General features: G+C 34.0%; 1 protein-coding gene across 1 annotated transcript; it reads right to left on the bottom strand.

Annotated features, from left to right (window-relative positions):
- Positions 1 to 5977: 5977 nt before the first annotated feature.
- Positions 5978 to 15959, bottom strand: LOC118262039 (glycerol kinase). The gene is made up of 8 exons (XM_035573142.2): positions 15431 to 15959; positions 14229 to 14402; positions 13736 to 13883; positions 13232 to 13383; positions 12417 to 12665; positions 11392 to 11561; positions 11051 to 11186; positions 5978 to 10970 (listed from the first exon to the last, which is right to left on the bottom strand). Exons 1-8 carry the CDS (start codon positions 15671 to 15673, stop codon positions 10698 to 10700), a joined length of 1545 nt encoding a protein of 514 aa, XP_035429035.1. The 5' UTR covers positions 15674 to 15959; the 3' UTR covers positions 5978 to 10697.
- Between the last annotated feature and the right edge of the window lie 555 nt (positions 15960 to 16514).

Here is a 16514-nt window from a genome sequence, read left to right as displayed (position 1 = left end):
ACATAAGACATTTATTCCCTGTGTAAGCAAAGATTAACCTTAAAAGCGGTTGGTCAGTGCGGTTTTATCTAGGCATTAGCTCGTTTCTCTGACGACTAAAGCTCTGAATTAGGAAGCACGGACATGCACGTACTCTAAGGAATTTACCTCAGGAAATTAGGTTTCAAATGTCACGTTGACAAAACGTTTTGAATTAATTCAGCAGGAAAATCTGGAGTAATCTACGTTTGACCTAAATTTATTATTGCAATTGTTATGTTTGTATTTTTTTAAAAACCACCCCGTTCCTTCTCCTGTCGAATAAACTATGCCTTATGTAACTTTTAAGTATAACATTGACGTAGAGTGCTGATTTTCCCATTCCCCCTCACTCAGTGCTCAGCCCATGCAGGGCACACCGCTACTGTATGCTCCACCGTGTCCTCCGGGTGATCCACGCAATGCCGACACCCGGGCGTTTCCTCCCGCCGAATCCGAAACAGGTACCTACCGAAACTTCCGTGTCCGGTAAGCACCTGCGTCAGGCGGTAGGTGAGGACGCCGTGACGCTGATTTTATAGTTATAGGGCAACAAATCATATTTGAACATTTCGTAAATCAGAATTTATACTTTATCTACACTTTGATGGTTTCACAAATTGTTCTGTCCGTGAAGTCATTTTGATTTTGTAAGTAGTTACTGATAACACAGGTCTTTATGATAACTGAAAGGTTAGTTTTGTGGAAATGATGGAAACCAATTACTCAAAAACATACAATGTAGGTACATAATTAAATATTGTTTTCATCAATCATAATTACCTATCTAATTCGAAACAAAGTACACATGGAGCATAGAGGGCAAAGCAAATAAATGTTTGTACAGTCAATCAACAAGACCGCGAAGAGTACAGCAGCTGCGGACTGATTGGAAATGATAATGCACAGTAGAGATCGCGCACTCCCGACACACTCACTGTGTACATTCGCCTTTAATGTCGTATGATTAAACATGAACCGAGGACTTTATCAAATTTTGGCACGCGTTTGCTCGCCGGGGATGGGGCGATAGGTGTTTGCAGACCGCGCATGCATCGGCTGCTCCCAGATAGAGCCGTCAATACGTCGAGTCTGCGACAACCCTGAGTGATTGCTCGATAAACATGCAGTACAGATTTATTTTCAGTCATCTGATATTGGTGCCGCACGAAATATATAAGAAATGCCTTTTATATTTTTAGTCTTTTATTTTTTCAATGTTTATAGAATCGGTAATCTTAATGACTCTGTCGAAATCAGCCTTTCGTCGTATAATGTATTATTCAGTAGTTCAACCGCCATCCTGCACTATTCTGGCTCTAAGTTTCGTTGCTACATATTCTTACTTTGCTAGTGAACATCCAGCAGCTAAAAATACCTAATGAGTACCTACTTAGATCATCAAACAGACAAATCATCCAGAAAATGATGTTAATAGTTAAATTAAAAGTAGAAGAAGACGACTACTACTACACTAAAAAGTAGAATAAGAATTCCTTTTCAAGCATCAAAATCAAAAACGGAACTGAGTACATGACCAAAAAATGGATTTCACACTAATAATATCAAGGTTTCTACTTATTTGAAGGAACAGGTTAGTAAGATCTATAAATCATTAGAAAGTACAATATGAAGATGGTATCTAACAACAACTGAGTAATATCAAGAAAGATCCCTGACCGGAGCTTAGATTATACAGTGTAGGCTTCAGTGGCACGCTCTACCACTTTGAATGCAGGGAACCGTGAACCGACCAGGACATTACGGATGTGCACTCAGATCTGCGAAATACGCCTACAATACTACGGATATGACAAAATCTTGTACAGAACTCAAATTATGTGCGATTTCATTAATAAACCAACTAGTAAATCGCTTTTAAGTGATTTTTGTAATTGATCTGCCATTATAAATAGTAATTTAATATTATAAACACTTCTATCTGTTACCCATTCTGGGATATTTCATTTGGAATTCGATGATATTAAACTAACAAAATAATGTCTAAAATCTCAATTCACATAATTATTAGGTATCACTGTTTATTCTGAGAAACTGAACAAAGCATGTTGGAATAAAAGCTATTTAAATAAGTACTAATGCTTACTTAAACATTTGCAAGCTAGCATCAGAAAAAATATAGCACAATATAATTAGCAGATACGACAATGGTTGAGCTTCGTATGTCGTTGTGGAGGGTTCACATGGGCCGCGCAAGATGCGGCGTGGCCCCACTTCGCCATCCGTCAGCCTGTCGTACGCGCGCCACGACACGGCTCTGCACTTAACTTCACGCCAACCATACATGTGTCTATGGCGACGAGGGGCTAACTTGCTACTTGTTAATAGTTATGAAAGGGCCACGGTGAGTGGTCATCCCACAACAGACACCCAATTATGAACCTCGTCATGACATATAGTGGCGAATTTAGTTACATGTCAACATTAATGTCGGCTTAAAATTTATTTCGGATTAACAGTGAATAGTAGGTAATTAATTACTAAGAAATAGTGTATTCTTTTGTATTTTGTCACGCTAGAGTCTCACTGAAAATGAAAGTTTTACGATATAAATGTTTACTTTTTAATATCGCAGCAATTAACAATGCAACTTAAGTCTTATTGTTTATTGCAAACCAATGTTGCATTTATATGTTTGCCTAAGAAGACGAGGGTCAGTAGAAACTTTAAGATCCTTATTTAGACTCCAGTAACTTGTCGTCGACCCAGCTATGAACAAGTGTTCTGCTTGCTACGAAAGGCAATTAATAAGTACCCTTTTTGGCTTTCTGGGTGGAAATCTTTAAAAGTTAACTAAGTCAAACTTCTGGAAAAAATGTTAGGAATTGGAACACAGCATCCCTACTTCACTCACTAAAATCATACTGGTAGCCATCTTCAGCACCTATAAGGGGTCCTTTGGATTGATTTGCTCCGGAACCCTTACGGTACAACGTAGGGCACCTACCGTAGTAGAACGAGAAGTCTATGCAGAACTAAGTACTTCCAACTCTATTTTTCAAACTTTAATATACCTAAGGAAATACCTATTAGGTAGTTACGTATGTACCTACATGCAGTTTTATTGGTATAGCAACTTATTTAGCCATGTTTTTACTTCAGCACTTAGCTTTGCTGTAGTTTCATGTAATCATCAACCCAATGAAACACCTAATTACACTATACTCAGCCGAATCCGATCAAGTCCATCAATAATATAGCAAAGCTATTGAGGTCAATGGCAATTTCACAGCAATTTTTGGATTTTAATAGCTCTGCAATAGACAAATGAACAATAAATACTAAGAATTGCCGCAATTAAACGACAATCAATATAATAAAAATCTGCAGTAAAAGTAAATGGCTTTTGGATGATCATATTTCTTTCGGAATAAAGTTGCCCAATGAACATAAATATGCTATTGGGTAAAAAACGGGCAATGTAATTATTCGTCGAATTGAATATTCTAAATGGAGACGGTATCAACTTATCTAAACTCTTAAACGATAAGTAAGATGTTATATCGAAACTCAACTTTATGCAGCACAAATTTCTATTTTTTATTATACTTTTATCTTCTTAAATAGTTGAATAGTCATTAAGATAGCAAGTACCTACAAAAGTGAGACCAAACTTAATAGTCGTTGGGTAAATAAGATTACAATCTTATTTAACCTAACGTTTCCAGGTATAGAATCTGGATGTGAATTACTAAGTAAATACCTATATAGGTATTATTTGTGGCTGTACGCCGAAGATAGATCTGTCCTCAAGTTAAGTTGCACTTAATGCGATCGATCTGTGCATACTTAAGTGCCATTATTAACGTCTCTGGACTACTCAATCTTGAGGCTAGGTATATACGTGGTCTTATACGTTCACAGCGATCCACATTTAGCAACGATGGTCTTGCTGTCTTTAATGATAAGGTAGGTTCCTGTTATATAATGTACCTGTCTTACTAAAAGATAAATAACTAACCACCTCGAAAAGTAGCACCTTTGTGTTCAGGATTAGTATATCTATTCCTTTCCTGAATGCCGAAATTCCCGACAGAAAAATCAGCATTAATTTTCAATGAACCCACAAAGATATTTTTAAATATTTACCCATAGCTACAAAACACCAGATCCTATGCTTGATATAATGTAAACCGGGATTATAAAAATTATATCTGGTAGGTAAATCTCGTAAATTGGAACCCCACAAAAACAATTGTCATAATAAAATGTTGCCAAGATGAAATTATTCAGTTCGCACTGTGAAAAAGTTATCAGAATTCATGTACTTAAAGCCAAAATTTTAACCTTACAAGCCTAGACCTAATTCTATAAAAGCGTAGCTTCTTAGCGCATAGTTCGTAGTGCATATTTTGTAGTATTAAGCTCGTAGCGCATAGCCTGTAGCAAGCGGTTCGTAGCGCACAGCTCGCACCGTGTATCTCGTATGGCGTAGGTCGTTGCGTAGAGTTCGTAGCACATAGAATTTAGCACGTGTTTCGTAGCGCTTAGTTCATAGCGCGTAGCATCATTCGTGGACCATAAATTTCATATGAGTGCAAACGGTGGAATTAATTGACAATCGCTAAAGTATAACTAGAATACGCTGCTACGCGCTACGAACTATGGCTAAGTGAAATAGGTCCCTAGCCCTGAAAACTTGACTACATAAGATCTGAAGTAATTTTGGCAGTGTGACTCTTATAATCTCGTCTTGACTTAGGGATAAGTTAGGATGATACTTGGTTCTGAGACATAGGTATAGTCCGACATATCTATTATAAACTGTTCTCGGTAAGCTTTGTTGATACTTTCAAATTAGACTAGAGATAGTTTGTGTCCAAGACTGTTTTTATTACCTTCTTGCTTAATTTTTTCTTATTTAATTTTCTCGTTCCTTTCCAATGCATTTCTATTTTTTTTACAATACCTATTGGTCTTGCACCGTTGAAGAACTCGAGATTCAAAAACCCATTTAAAAAAAAAAACATTCATCAAAATTTTTAGTTGTGGAATGATTTACTAAGTATCCTGAAATACGTACCATCTTATTATTCATTTAGCAGGCCTCATTTTGTGATAATCTGTGAAAAAATATTAAGCCTATTCGTATGACAATATTCCCTAATTAATTAGTCACAAAAGTTGCAGAGACTGGAAACAGGTACATAAGTTGTATGGAGGGCTAGGGCCAAACAAAAAAACCTCTCGAATAAAACAGTAAAATAAAAAATACCATTGTAGTTCGCTCCGGAACTCAATGCCATCGGTCATCTCGTTAGCGCTCAATATCGCGAGCCAAATGCCTGTTAGTAACTTCGGTTTGTTTTGTTTAGGTATCGGATTGGGGGATACCAACAATACAATTGTATTGAATTCAATTCAATAGTGTTTTTTTGATATTGTACCTACTTATTTGCCTGCTACGACAAATAAACCCAGCGCTGGCTTGGTAGATCTCCGTACCTTTGAACTCTGATTACATTTTAACGAATTGTTTTATAGTCGAAAAATGTGTGAGGTAATTTTATCAATAAAATTGAAATTTCTTGCCAGCTAATTGTTTGTGGGTATAAAGATCGTCATACCTATTAGTAGAAGTGACCTAGACGTAACCTGTTTCTGGTGCTGATTGAAGCAGTTTTCTTCTGAATACTTGCATCTGTATTCAATTTCACGAACAAAAGTAAAAAGTGATTATACAAACCACTTTTTTCTTTCAGAAAAGCGATATCTATCTTTAACTGCGTGTATATAAAAAAAGAACAACTGCAGTGGCAAAATACAACTTCGGCGACTCCTGATTGCAATGGTAGTCGAACACCTGATGCTCACTGCTCCTAAGTTTACGAGGAGAAGAAAAATTATTTTTGAAACTGGTGTCACCCCCCCCCCCCCCCTTTACTAGAATAATAAGTCAGAGTGTATAAAAAATTAGAGACTTAATAAAACAAAGGTATGGTAATGAAAACTATTTATTAATGATAGGACTTCCACCTTAAATTAGGAATGATAACAAAAGCTTGAAATACACTAAAACCTAGGCCCAGGAAAAAATAAAATTGGATCCAAAAATTAGCCAAACTGGTAGTATTGTACGTGCCTACATAAATTAGTATTTACATATTTTATTTTTAGGCCTCCGCCGCAATAGAGCGGATCCACGGTAATCTTAACCGCAGACTACCTTCAACGTATTAGAATACTAGAGCGAGAAAAAACTGTAATTTTGATTACAGTTTAGGGAAGGGCTTTTTTTTAAGGAGGGAAAATCATCCAGTGAGTTTTCTCGCCATGGTTAGGTAAGGGCTACACTGCATGTCGGTATTCCGATGAATTTTTCCCGATACTTTTTTACAAAACCAAACCGAAGAAGTACAGCCGCTTGTATTCAGTTGTTTTACTAAACTATTCGGTAAAAACCCGTAGCGGTCCCGCTCTAGTGCGCAGGGGCATTAATATATATTGGAACTCACGCTAATTTTGACGTTGTCACTATAAGGATTTTGAGTTATCAATACTGTATTTATAGTAATATCTCAGCATTTTCTGAAGTCGATTGTCCAAAAAAATATTTAGCAAGGTAATTAAAATTAGCGCGTGTCCAGTAGTCATAATCAATATACCTAAAGAATATACGAATCAATAAATAACAATAATTACCAATATACTAACTCTAATGGTCTTTTAAATACGGTAGTGCTTAAAAACCAATAATTTTGTAAACTTTCCGTGTTACACAATTCGTTTCATAACATGATACCTACTTCGTTGTTGCAATTTCAAAACATCATCTCTCCACTCTTTTTCCAAGCAAATAAATTCTATATAGGTGGCTCACAAAAAACAGGGAGCAGTTATACGTGATTTTATTTCTTTATGGATATATAAAATTGTATCTTTAACATACATCAATAGAAAAATAAATCGTCGTTTTTATTATTATCCACAAAAATTCCCATTTCAAAAAAATAACATCATATTCAAATTATTTTTCGGTAGATAAGAATAATTGGAGGATTCATCACAGATTCAACAATATTTAACGTTTTTTATTATGTAAGATTATACTATGTATTAATTTTGTTTTATATTATTTTCAACAGTCAACACTATTAAACATTTTGCTTTAGAACTACAAAGGTCCTTACATTGATATTCGATAAAACTTTAAAGACACAGACGAATCAGTTTGTTAAGTTTTTGACTTCCATGTATTGTTGCATACCTTAATAAAACTTACATAAAGTAATATATGAAATACACCAAAGCATTATATAAGGCCACTTTTGCACACTTGGAAACACAGGGATACACGTGTATAGGGTGACTGGTAATTAGTGAAGGATATTTAATCACGTGGTTGTACATTACATTCATTGGTTTTATTTTTATCACAATAACAAAACAACAAAATTTTGCGTATGTGTGCTTTCGCATAATCAGCTGTTAGCAAGACAAGTAGGTATTTTGGAACTAGCGCGCGTGCTAATGAAATTTTGTTGTTTTGTTATTGTGATAAAAATAAAACTAATGAGTATACAAAAAAGTTTCTTCGAGAAAGTTATTTGTAATCATGAGTACAATCACGTGTTTAAATATCGTTCACTAATTACCGGTCACCCTAAAGCATATTTTCGTTACAAGGGTATGTAGGCAAACGTTTTGATTCATAACAAATCAATATAAATACAGAGAAGTGAAGTAACATATAATTTTAGCTTTCTTCAACTTTATTAAAACAATAAGACTTCTTAATCAAAGTTTTCATGTTTCATGGGGTAATGTTCTGTTTCCAAATATCAACAAATTCAAAGCTGTATCTCCTTCTCTATAGATACTTCATTTTCGTTTTTTTTTTTCATCTTCATTTTCGTTATTTTCGATAACTTCAATTTCATATAAGTACTTATTTAGTTTCTCATAACGATTAGTATTACTCAACAATTACTCGTGTAATCGCTATAGATACCTAGTTAATTAACAACGATGCATAAGGCAAAGCAGACGCCATTTTGTGTAAATTACATATTACAGTTAGATTATTCGATCACAGATTATTGTACGTTTTGGTTTATAGACACTATTAGAATAACATGAACCGAATCAAGCTATCTTTATAAGGAATGGAATGTCAATTTACCCACATTTAAATTAACAGGTATATTAAATTTATCAATCCTAGCAGCCACGTGACGTCATCGCTGACAATTACTTTGATTGGTTCTATTTATCGACGGCTCTGATGGGTCGTTTCGTTGAGGGACAATTTGTTGTAGAGGTAATGTATTTCCATGCCAAATGTGTACAATGGACTATTTTAAAATAGATACTGTTTTTTAAACAATGCCATACATTTTATATGCAGCTCATAATGAAATAATAAGGAAGAACAATGTCTTTTTTGTATAAGTTAAAACTAAAATAAGTAATTTTTAGTATCATGATTCACCAACTTTATAAAACAACAATAAGCGTGCCTGCACAATAAAAAAAACCTGGATAATATTTACATGAACACCAACATTTTAATATAATCTTGTTAAATAAACCTTAATTAGACAATAACTTAGTTGGATTATGCAAAAACATGAAATAATATTGTATTATAACAACCGTTTTTATGTGACAATTATAATTACATTAGCATTACTTATAATTACATTACTTCGAATTGGGTTAGCCTGTAATGGTAAATGTTTATAGATAAATAAATAAATAAAAAAAAAAACATGATTGTGAACATGACAAGCAAAAATAAATCTTAATGTTTTTGTAAAAAGTTTTTACAGATGCACTTACATATGAAAAACTTTAGAGTTCAATATTAATTGTACATTTAAAGCAAAAAATTAAGAAAGCTGCATTATTTATGAAATGGTGAACCCACGTAAAAAGTGAATAAAATTAACCTAAACATTTTTTCTTTTAAACACAATTCATAATTGAAGATAAAAACCTATTATTACAAAACAATGAACTAAAAACTCACAATATTCAATATTTGCTGTGATACTGAATATATGACAGCCAACTAATTTAATTCCGTGTTCGATTAATTGTATAATATATTCGTTGGTAAACTATCTATTACAGTATCAACTCGATTCTAACGGCAATTCTTTATTTTTTTAATGATAGGCCTAAACGGGAAATTTAGCTATTTAATGAAATAGCTCAGCTAGCTAATTAAAGGAAAACGTCCACAGGCCCGCAACATACGTATCGCACGCATCGTACGCATTCCGCATGTTGTAGACATTGCTGATAATGCTGATAAGTGGACGCAGTTGTATGAGTTTCTATTCAAGACAAACTAAAATCCGTTACGTGTGATGCGTACGACGCGGGCATGTGGACGCGTAACCGTAACCCGTCGTTCAGTTAGCTAGTTAAACACAAATTAAGATAGTTAGCTACAGCAGATTCATTGTGAATCTTCATCTGTCTGTATCTGAGCTAAAATATTAAAATATCACGTATTTTCAATGTTCTAGTGCCTATTTATGTCTTTTATATAAAATTTAAAATATAATCAAAAAGTGATGTTACATCATTCATTATAGATAACCTTGTATATTTATGACTAACATAATATTTGTCATTTCATTTAAAATACAACTTTTAGTAAAACAGGACCCAAAACTGATTAAAAACAACAACAATATACTATAAATATACATAAACGTATGTCCACTGATGGACTTTGCTTAATTAAAGGATATATAGTATTGCAATGTAAAAACGATAATCAGAGCAAAAGCAACGTCACTCTTTTTAATCTCTGTATAATCAGAACTGCACAATACCAAATAACACCCACTTTTAACTATGCCTATTGCAGACAGCCAACAACTCCAGACTAAGTGGTGTAACTGACAAATTTTAGAATAATCAAACTAACACATTGAACGCCGCGGTGGTCACCGGTGACCGACGTTAGCGGAGGATTTGCCTTCAACAGTTTTCTATTGGCAGTCAAAGACATAAAACTTTTCAAGTCAAGCATTAGCAGTCGTACTTGCGACCTCTCGAACAACGGACCTATAATAAGCTAGAATCTAGAAAATATAACTAGCAATAAAACCAATGATTAGGCCAATTTCAGAACTAAATATTATAACTTTAAAAAAAGGCATGGCAAGGTTATTAGGTTTTAAAAGTTACTCTATGCAAGAAATGACACTTATAGACTAGACAATTTCGGCTGTAGTGTACCCAATTTTGTTCAAAGGTCGATTCTACCTTTATATCTATTTTATTTTATTGAAGAAAATGTTCTACCCCTAAAATGGATGCTTGGCACTTTAACTGAACAAAAATTTGTTGCATACATTATTATAGTAATATGATTTTAAAAAATGACAGTTAGCAATATACAACAATATGTACAATATATCTGTATTTGTTATTTCATGAACACTTATTTTTTGTATAGAAGATTATGCTATCTAAATAATGGGTGTGTACCTATTTGTACTGAATCTACTATTGTCAATTGCATCCAATTAAATATAATAGTTTAATTTAATTTAAAATTATCGTACTTATCAGTCTCTGTATTGAACATTTAAAAAAATAATTGTATATAAATATGTAACAGTTGTATATGAAATGTTATTGCTTTGATTAATATGTGTAAGGCATTATTAGTATTAGAATTTCGATTAAATAGGTACTTAGTTTTGTTCCCATCCAAGGGATCGGTCAACAGCCATCTTCCACTGTTTGTATCGCATATCTCGTTCGTCGTCGGTTATAAGAGAGGTGTAAGTAGTTCCACTGGTCATGGGTATAGGAGACCCTTGCTTAGAAGGCTCCACTCCCCAATAGGCACAAAGCGCTGCGCCTAAAGCGGTGCTCTCGGTAAACCCAGCCTTTATTACGTTGATTCCGATTAAATCAGCTTGCATTTGCATGACTAGAGCATTAGAAGTCATGCCACCATCCACCTGGAAAACGGAAAGTTAAAATTGAAATATGTATCAGAGCAAGTACCTACTAAGTAATACGTGTAGGTAAAAATTATTACCTTAAGTAGTTGCAGAGGAATACCGCAGTCTTCATTCATAGCATCGAGGATGTCCCGCACTTGAAAACAGACAGCTTCGAGGGCAGCCTTTACAATGTGATTGGAGTTCGTATCTTCAGATATTCCACATATAACACTGGAAATTTTAAATATTGATTGAGCTAAATTACGTAATAATATGAATTGAACAAAATATTAAAAACAAATCCCAAAATTGTCTAGTCTTTACTGATAACAATGTTAATCTCACAATTTAAATAGAACAAAAAAGTCTTTAACAATTGTGTAATGTTCTTAAGTATTTATTTGTAAATGGCATAGCATTAAAACGCAGTACATACCCTCTCGCATCTTGACGCCAGTATGGTGCATACAAACCACTGAAAGCAGGCACAAATACAACACTGCCATTTTCTGTAGCTTTCTCAGCTATACCCTGCGAATCCTTGGCACTCTCCAAGAGGCCAATATTATCTCTAAGCCAGCCTAAAGCAGCTCCAGCAACAGCTACCTACAATGTTATTCATAAATAAAAATAAATAAAGATTTTACAGAGAACAGCTTCAAGATTTTTTAACACTATGTACAATGCCGAACTTTGCACTGTTTGAATTAATACAAATACTTATTATGAGTAAACATTTTTTATATTTTCATACATAATCTGTTACATGTGCCAAGGATAAATCCATTACATCAAAGATTATGAAAATAACAAACCTTCTTTTTTGTAACGGGTGATTTTTTAAGTGGTTAGGATTTGATTTTCAAAAAAACACAAAAATAATGAAAAACTTGATGAAATCTTTATTGGAATCGATAGAACGATCAATATAATTTAATGTTTAATGATGATTTCATCCAAATGCTGGCCGCGGCTCCGGTTTAGATGGCCCATTCGCAAGAAATAGTCCAAAGGCGTTAGATCACACGATCTAGGCGGCCAATTGACGGGCCCAAACTGTTTACCGAAGGCGGCTCTCATTGTTTCGCGTGTCGTGTGGCATGTGGCACCGTCTTGTTGAAACCACATGTCAGGCATGTCCAATTCTTGCATTTTGGCCAAAAAAATTCGCCAATCATCACACGGTAGCGCGCGCCATTCACAGTAACGTTTCGGCCATTGTCGTTGGGCCTTGCGAATGGGCCATCTAAACCAGAGCCGCGGCCAGCATTTGGATGAAATCATCATTAAATATTAAATTATATTGATCGTTCTATCGATTCCAATAAAGATTTCATCAAATTTTTCATTACTTTTGTAACCACTTAAAAAATTCCCCGTCATAAACACTAAGTCACAACTTTGTTTATATCTACATAGATTTGAAATACACATAACAATACAAATCAAAATACAACTTACTGATCCTTCAAGGGCATAGTGTGGTTGGCTCTTGCTTCCTAGCTGATAAGCAACCGTAGTAAGCAGACCTCGGCCAGAATTGACGCGAATATCGCCCGTATTGTAAAGCACAAAGCAACCAGTTCCGTATGTAGCTTTAGCTTGGCCTTTTTGCAAACACATTTGGCCCACTAGGGCGGCCTGTTGGTCTCCAAGACAACCAGCTATTGGTACACCTTTCAGTGGACCATCAGCTATGTAACCATAAACCTGAATGAATTAACAGTATTATAAATAACTTAATTCAAACATCCCAAATTTGTCATGGTCTAACCATTAGCTGTTTACCTATAGTATTGTTTATGTTACTGACAATTTCTTATTGTATAAACTACAATCAATTAAATTTTCTTCACTCCTTAGATTCCTGAGATCTTATTAGGACAACAATTTTATGTGGAAGAAAATATTTAATAACATCATTATGATCTTTATATTTTGTTACAAATCAAAATACTTACAGTACTACATGGGCTCCATTTAGCTATTCATTTATTTGTTAATTGGCCTCTATCTATTATCACTAATTAGTGTGAAGGCAAACGCTTTATGATTGAAGTTGACCTTATGAGTCATAATAATTCATGCTCATTGGAACGAGCAAAGGGCAATTCTTTAGCTATGTATATCAACTACATTGATTACAAGTATTTCGTCTCGCACAATCAATGGAACCTCAATCTTTACATTTGTTATGCATTATTGAATAAAGCAATGATGAATTCTTTAGTACAAAGATCTAGTATTTGCACAAAGCTGACAATAACAACGCTTACCTCAGAACTCGATTTAATTTCTGGTAACACACTCTTAGGAACTTCAAAAAACTTCAGCAACAATGGATCCCAGTCCAGGTTCTCAATATTCATCATCATAGTCCTAGATGCATTGGTTACATCAGTGACATGCTTGCCATCATTGGGACCACCTGTAAATATTTACATTCACAAATTTTAATAAGAACATTAAAGAAGCACAAGTTAAAGATAAGTATCAAAATTTTTCGCTTTAATAACTAACTAGTTTGAGACTAACAATATTCATTATTCACAGGTCATGACACATATGACATACAACAATTATGAAGCAGGTACTAGCCTCTGCCAGTGGCTTACCCGCATTCCCATAGGGGTAAAAGTGCCTTATGTTATTCAATATCATAATCTACCCCCGTTTCAAATTTAATCTCAATCTATTCAGTGGTTTTAATGTGAGGGACTAATAAACAAACATAAAATCTTTTACTTTTATATTAGTAGGTGTGTATATGTACTGTTTACCTGTCAAATTCCAAATGATCCAGGTATCGACTGTACCAAAACAACATGTTCCTTTCTTCATAGCATTCTTTATAGCATCAACATTGTCACTGAGCCATCTTAATTTTACTGCGCTGAAGTAAGGGGACAAAGGAAGTCCACACAATGGCTGTAAGATCATTTATATTCTTTGTATATAGTATACTATGTCAATTGGCATATGTACCTATATCAGGTATCTAACAAGTAGTAATTGCTACAAGTGGCTTAGGGAAAATAAATTGGTTTCTCAGACAAAATGTTAGTCATTTTATGAGGAAAGTGGTCACAAAGTGTAAAGGAAAAGAAGAGATTTCTTCTTTCATTCATCATGCTAAACATGATTGTGACAAATAATACTGAAACAATCTTCTGGTTGTAATTAATGTTTACTGGTGCAAGTATGGAGAGATTGGCTAATTTGTTGTTATAACTAACTAATTTATATTTTAAAATTGATTAAAAACATATTCACCTTTAAGTAATTTTTATTCCTTGTTTTGTTGGGTACCGTGTCCAACAACTTGTCGATAGTAGAAGAAGTTCTCATATCCAACCAAACAATTGCATTGTGTAAAGGTTTGCCTGTGCTTCGATCCCAAACTATTGTTGTCTCTCTTTGATTAGTTACACCAACAGCAATTATATCCTGCAATACAAATCATTACATTTAATTATTGGCTGTAGTTAACTAACTTTGTTCAGAGTCTTGTGGAATTGCAACTATCACTACCCAAGATACAAATAAATTTTAAAAAACTAGGTCCATTATTCATTCGTTAAACATAATACATAAGGATGTCTAAAAAAAACCATATGTTTTCCACAGTGTACAAATACTATGTACAATTGTACAATAATTACAAAATACAAAGAAACAATGGATAATTATGTTTTGTTGTATTACTGCTTTCAGTTTATTATCATCAATCTAATGTAGTTTAATGGAAAACAGTAATAAAATAACTGTATATAAAATATATGTATGTATTTCATCCAATCTGAGGTTGGATTCCAAAATATTAGGATCACAAGCAATAAACCAAGGAGGTCAGTATTGCAATAATGGATAGATAATGGAAGGCATAACTGATAATAAGGTATAGTTATATGATAGAAAATTCTAATTAACTTTATGGCATAACATTTCTTCATGCCAGTAACATAGTAACTAAACCTTATCTGTAGATTGAGTTAATCTACTTATTTTATCGATGTATTTGGAAACCAGGCAGGTTCATAAGTAACTATAAATGAAATTACATAATTAATTATTATTATCTAAAATAGCTTGAAGCTATAAATAGTTGTGAGCAAACAGGTATGACTACATACAACCTAGACAAATTATACATGTTTTGTGATATACGGTCATTGTACACCAGGTGTACATCATTCGATGGAGGATAATTCGCTGATTCCGAATATGAATATAACTCAATATTGCAAAAAATTATACTTGCATCAATTAACCCATTCTAAAGTGCTTAAACAATTTCATTAACCTAATAATATTAATAATTTAATTTATAAAACTTCTTTAAATTAACCACCTTATGGCTGCATTACATATTTGAATTAAAAGGATACCCACCGACCAATAGATGTCGCATTTTTATAAATACGCTATGATGTACCTTCGAAAATTAAATTTCAAGTGAAATAATACACACAAACCTTAGCTGAACCTCCTAACGACACCAAACTCTCAACTGCTTTCTGTATGCATGTCGTAACCACTTCTAAAATTGCGTTCGGATCTTGTTCAACCCATCCTTCTTGGGGGAAAATTTGCTCAAGCTCTTTCTGATGATATGCTACAACTTCTGAAGAATTCGCTTTGAAAATAATAAACCGCGCACTTGAAGTGCCCTCGTCAATGGCACCAATTAGCGGACCGAATTTTCCATATTCAGACATTATTATGATCACACACTATACTCGTTACGGATTAATCTTTATAATGGAGTTGTTATCTATAATACGAGTTTTATTTGATAGATGAGGCGGGATTAACTATATTGTTCTTATCTAAATGTATTTACAGAATACAAATACGTTATATATGTCTATTTACGTCTTATGACTTGTGTAACGCAGACAATATAATAAAAAATATTGAAGGAAAAAGGGAGATGACACAAAAACCCGGGAAGTAGTAAACACAACGATAAGTAAGTCGTATAGCTTCTATAGACGTCATTGATTTGACTGACACTTTGACCATTGACATTTGCTGCCAACAAGCATGCTGACAAATGACAGATATCATACATGAGATACTTATTACCATTTTCTGGTTAGCGAAGCCAAAGCCAATCTTGAGCTCATTATTCTAAATTAGCAGTTAATCGAGAGAGGTTTCTAGATTTGGTAATTGTAGTTTTATTTTTTTAATTTAAGCTTCATTAATGTAGCCAGCTCTAAATTAAATAGTTACTTAGGTAACTACTTCGCTATCGATCTTTGACGTTTAGTTAGAGAAAGTATCGGTTTTTACAGTAATTTAAATAAACTAACTAAATAATTTCTACCGTTGTCCCATACTAGGACTTTCTTCTGTATCGTGAGCAAAAAACTTGTTGCGTGTACAAAAATACAATTTCATATACTATACATGACACCCATAGGAGAAACAATAATTTTGTGAATCTCATAAAGAATGACTCCGCGCGGGATCGAACCCGCTACACGTCGCGAGGCAGCCGGTTGCCACTGCTCTAACCGTGTAAAGTGAATCGTATCCTGTTAGCGTGCGTTA

Source organism: Spodoptera frugiperda, chromosome 25 (assembly GCF_023101765.2).
Source record: "Spodoptera frugiperda isolate SF20-4 chromosome 25, AGI-APGP_CSIRO_Sfru_2.0, whole genome shotgun sequence".
In the NCBI taxonomy this organism is placed as follows: Eukaryota; Metazoa; Arthropoda; class Insecta; order Lepidoptera; family Noctuidae; genus Spodoptera; species Spodoptera frugiperda.
Note: the sequence above shows the minus strand (reverse complement) of the source record. Positions and strands in the feature narration are given on the sequence as shown.

Coding starts and splice junctions, on each gene's coding strand:
- LOC118262039 (XM_035573142.2), bottom strand. CDS start 15,673: ATGTCTGAATATGGAAAATTCGGTCCGCTAATTGGTGCCATTGACGAG. Junction 14,403..15,430: donor CGTTAGGAGGTTCAGCTAAG/GTTTGTGTGTAT, acceptor TTTGTATTGCAG/GATATAATTGCTGTTGGTGT. Junction 12,666..13,231: donor AAATTAAATCGAGTTCTGAG/GTAAGCGTTGTT, acceptor TAATTCATTCAG/GTTTATGGTTACATAGCTGA.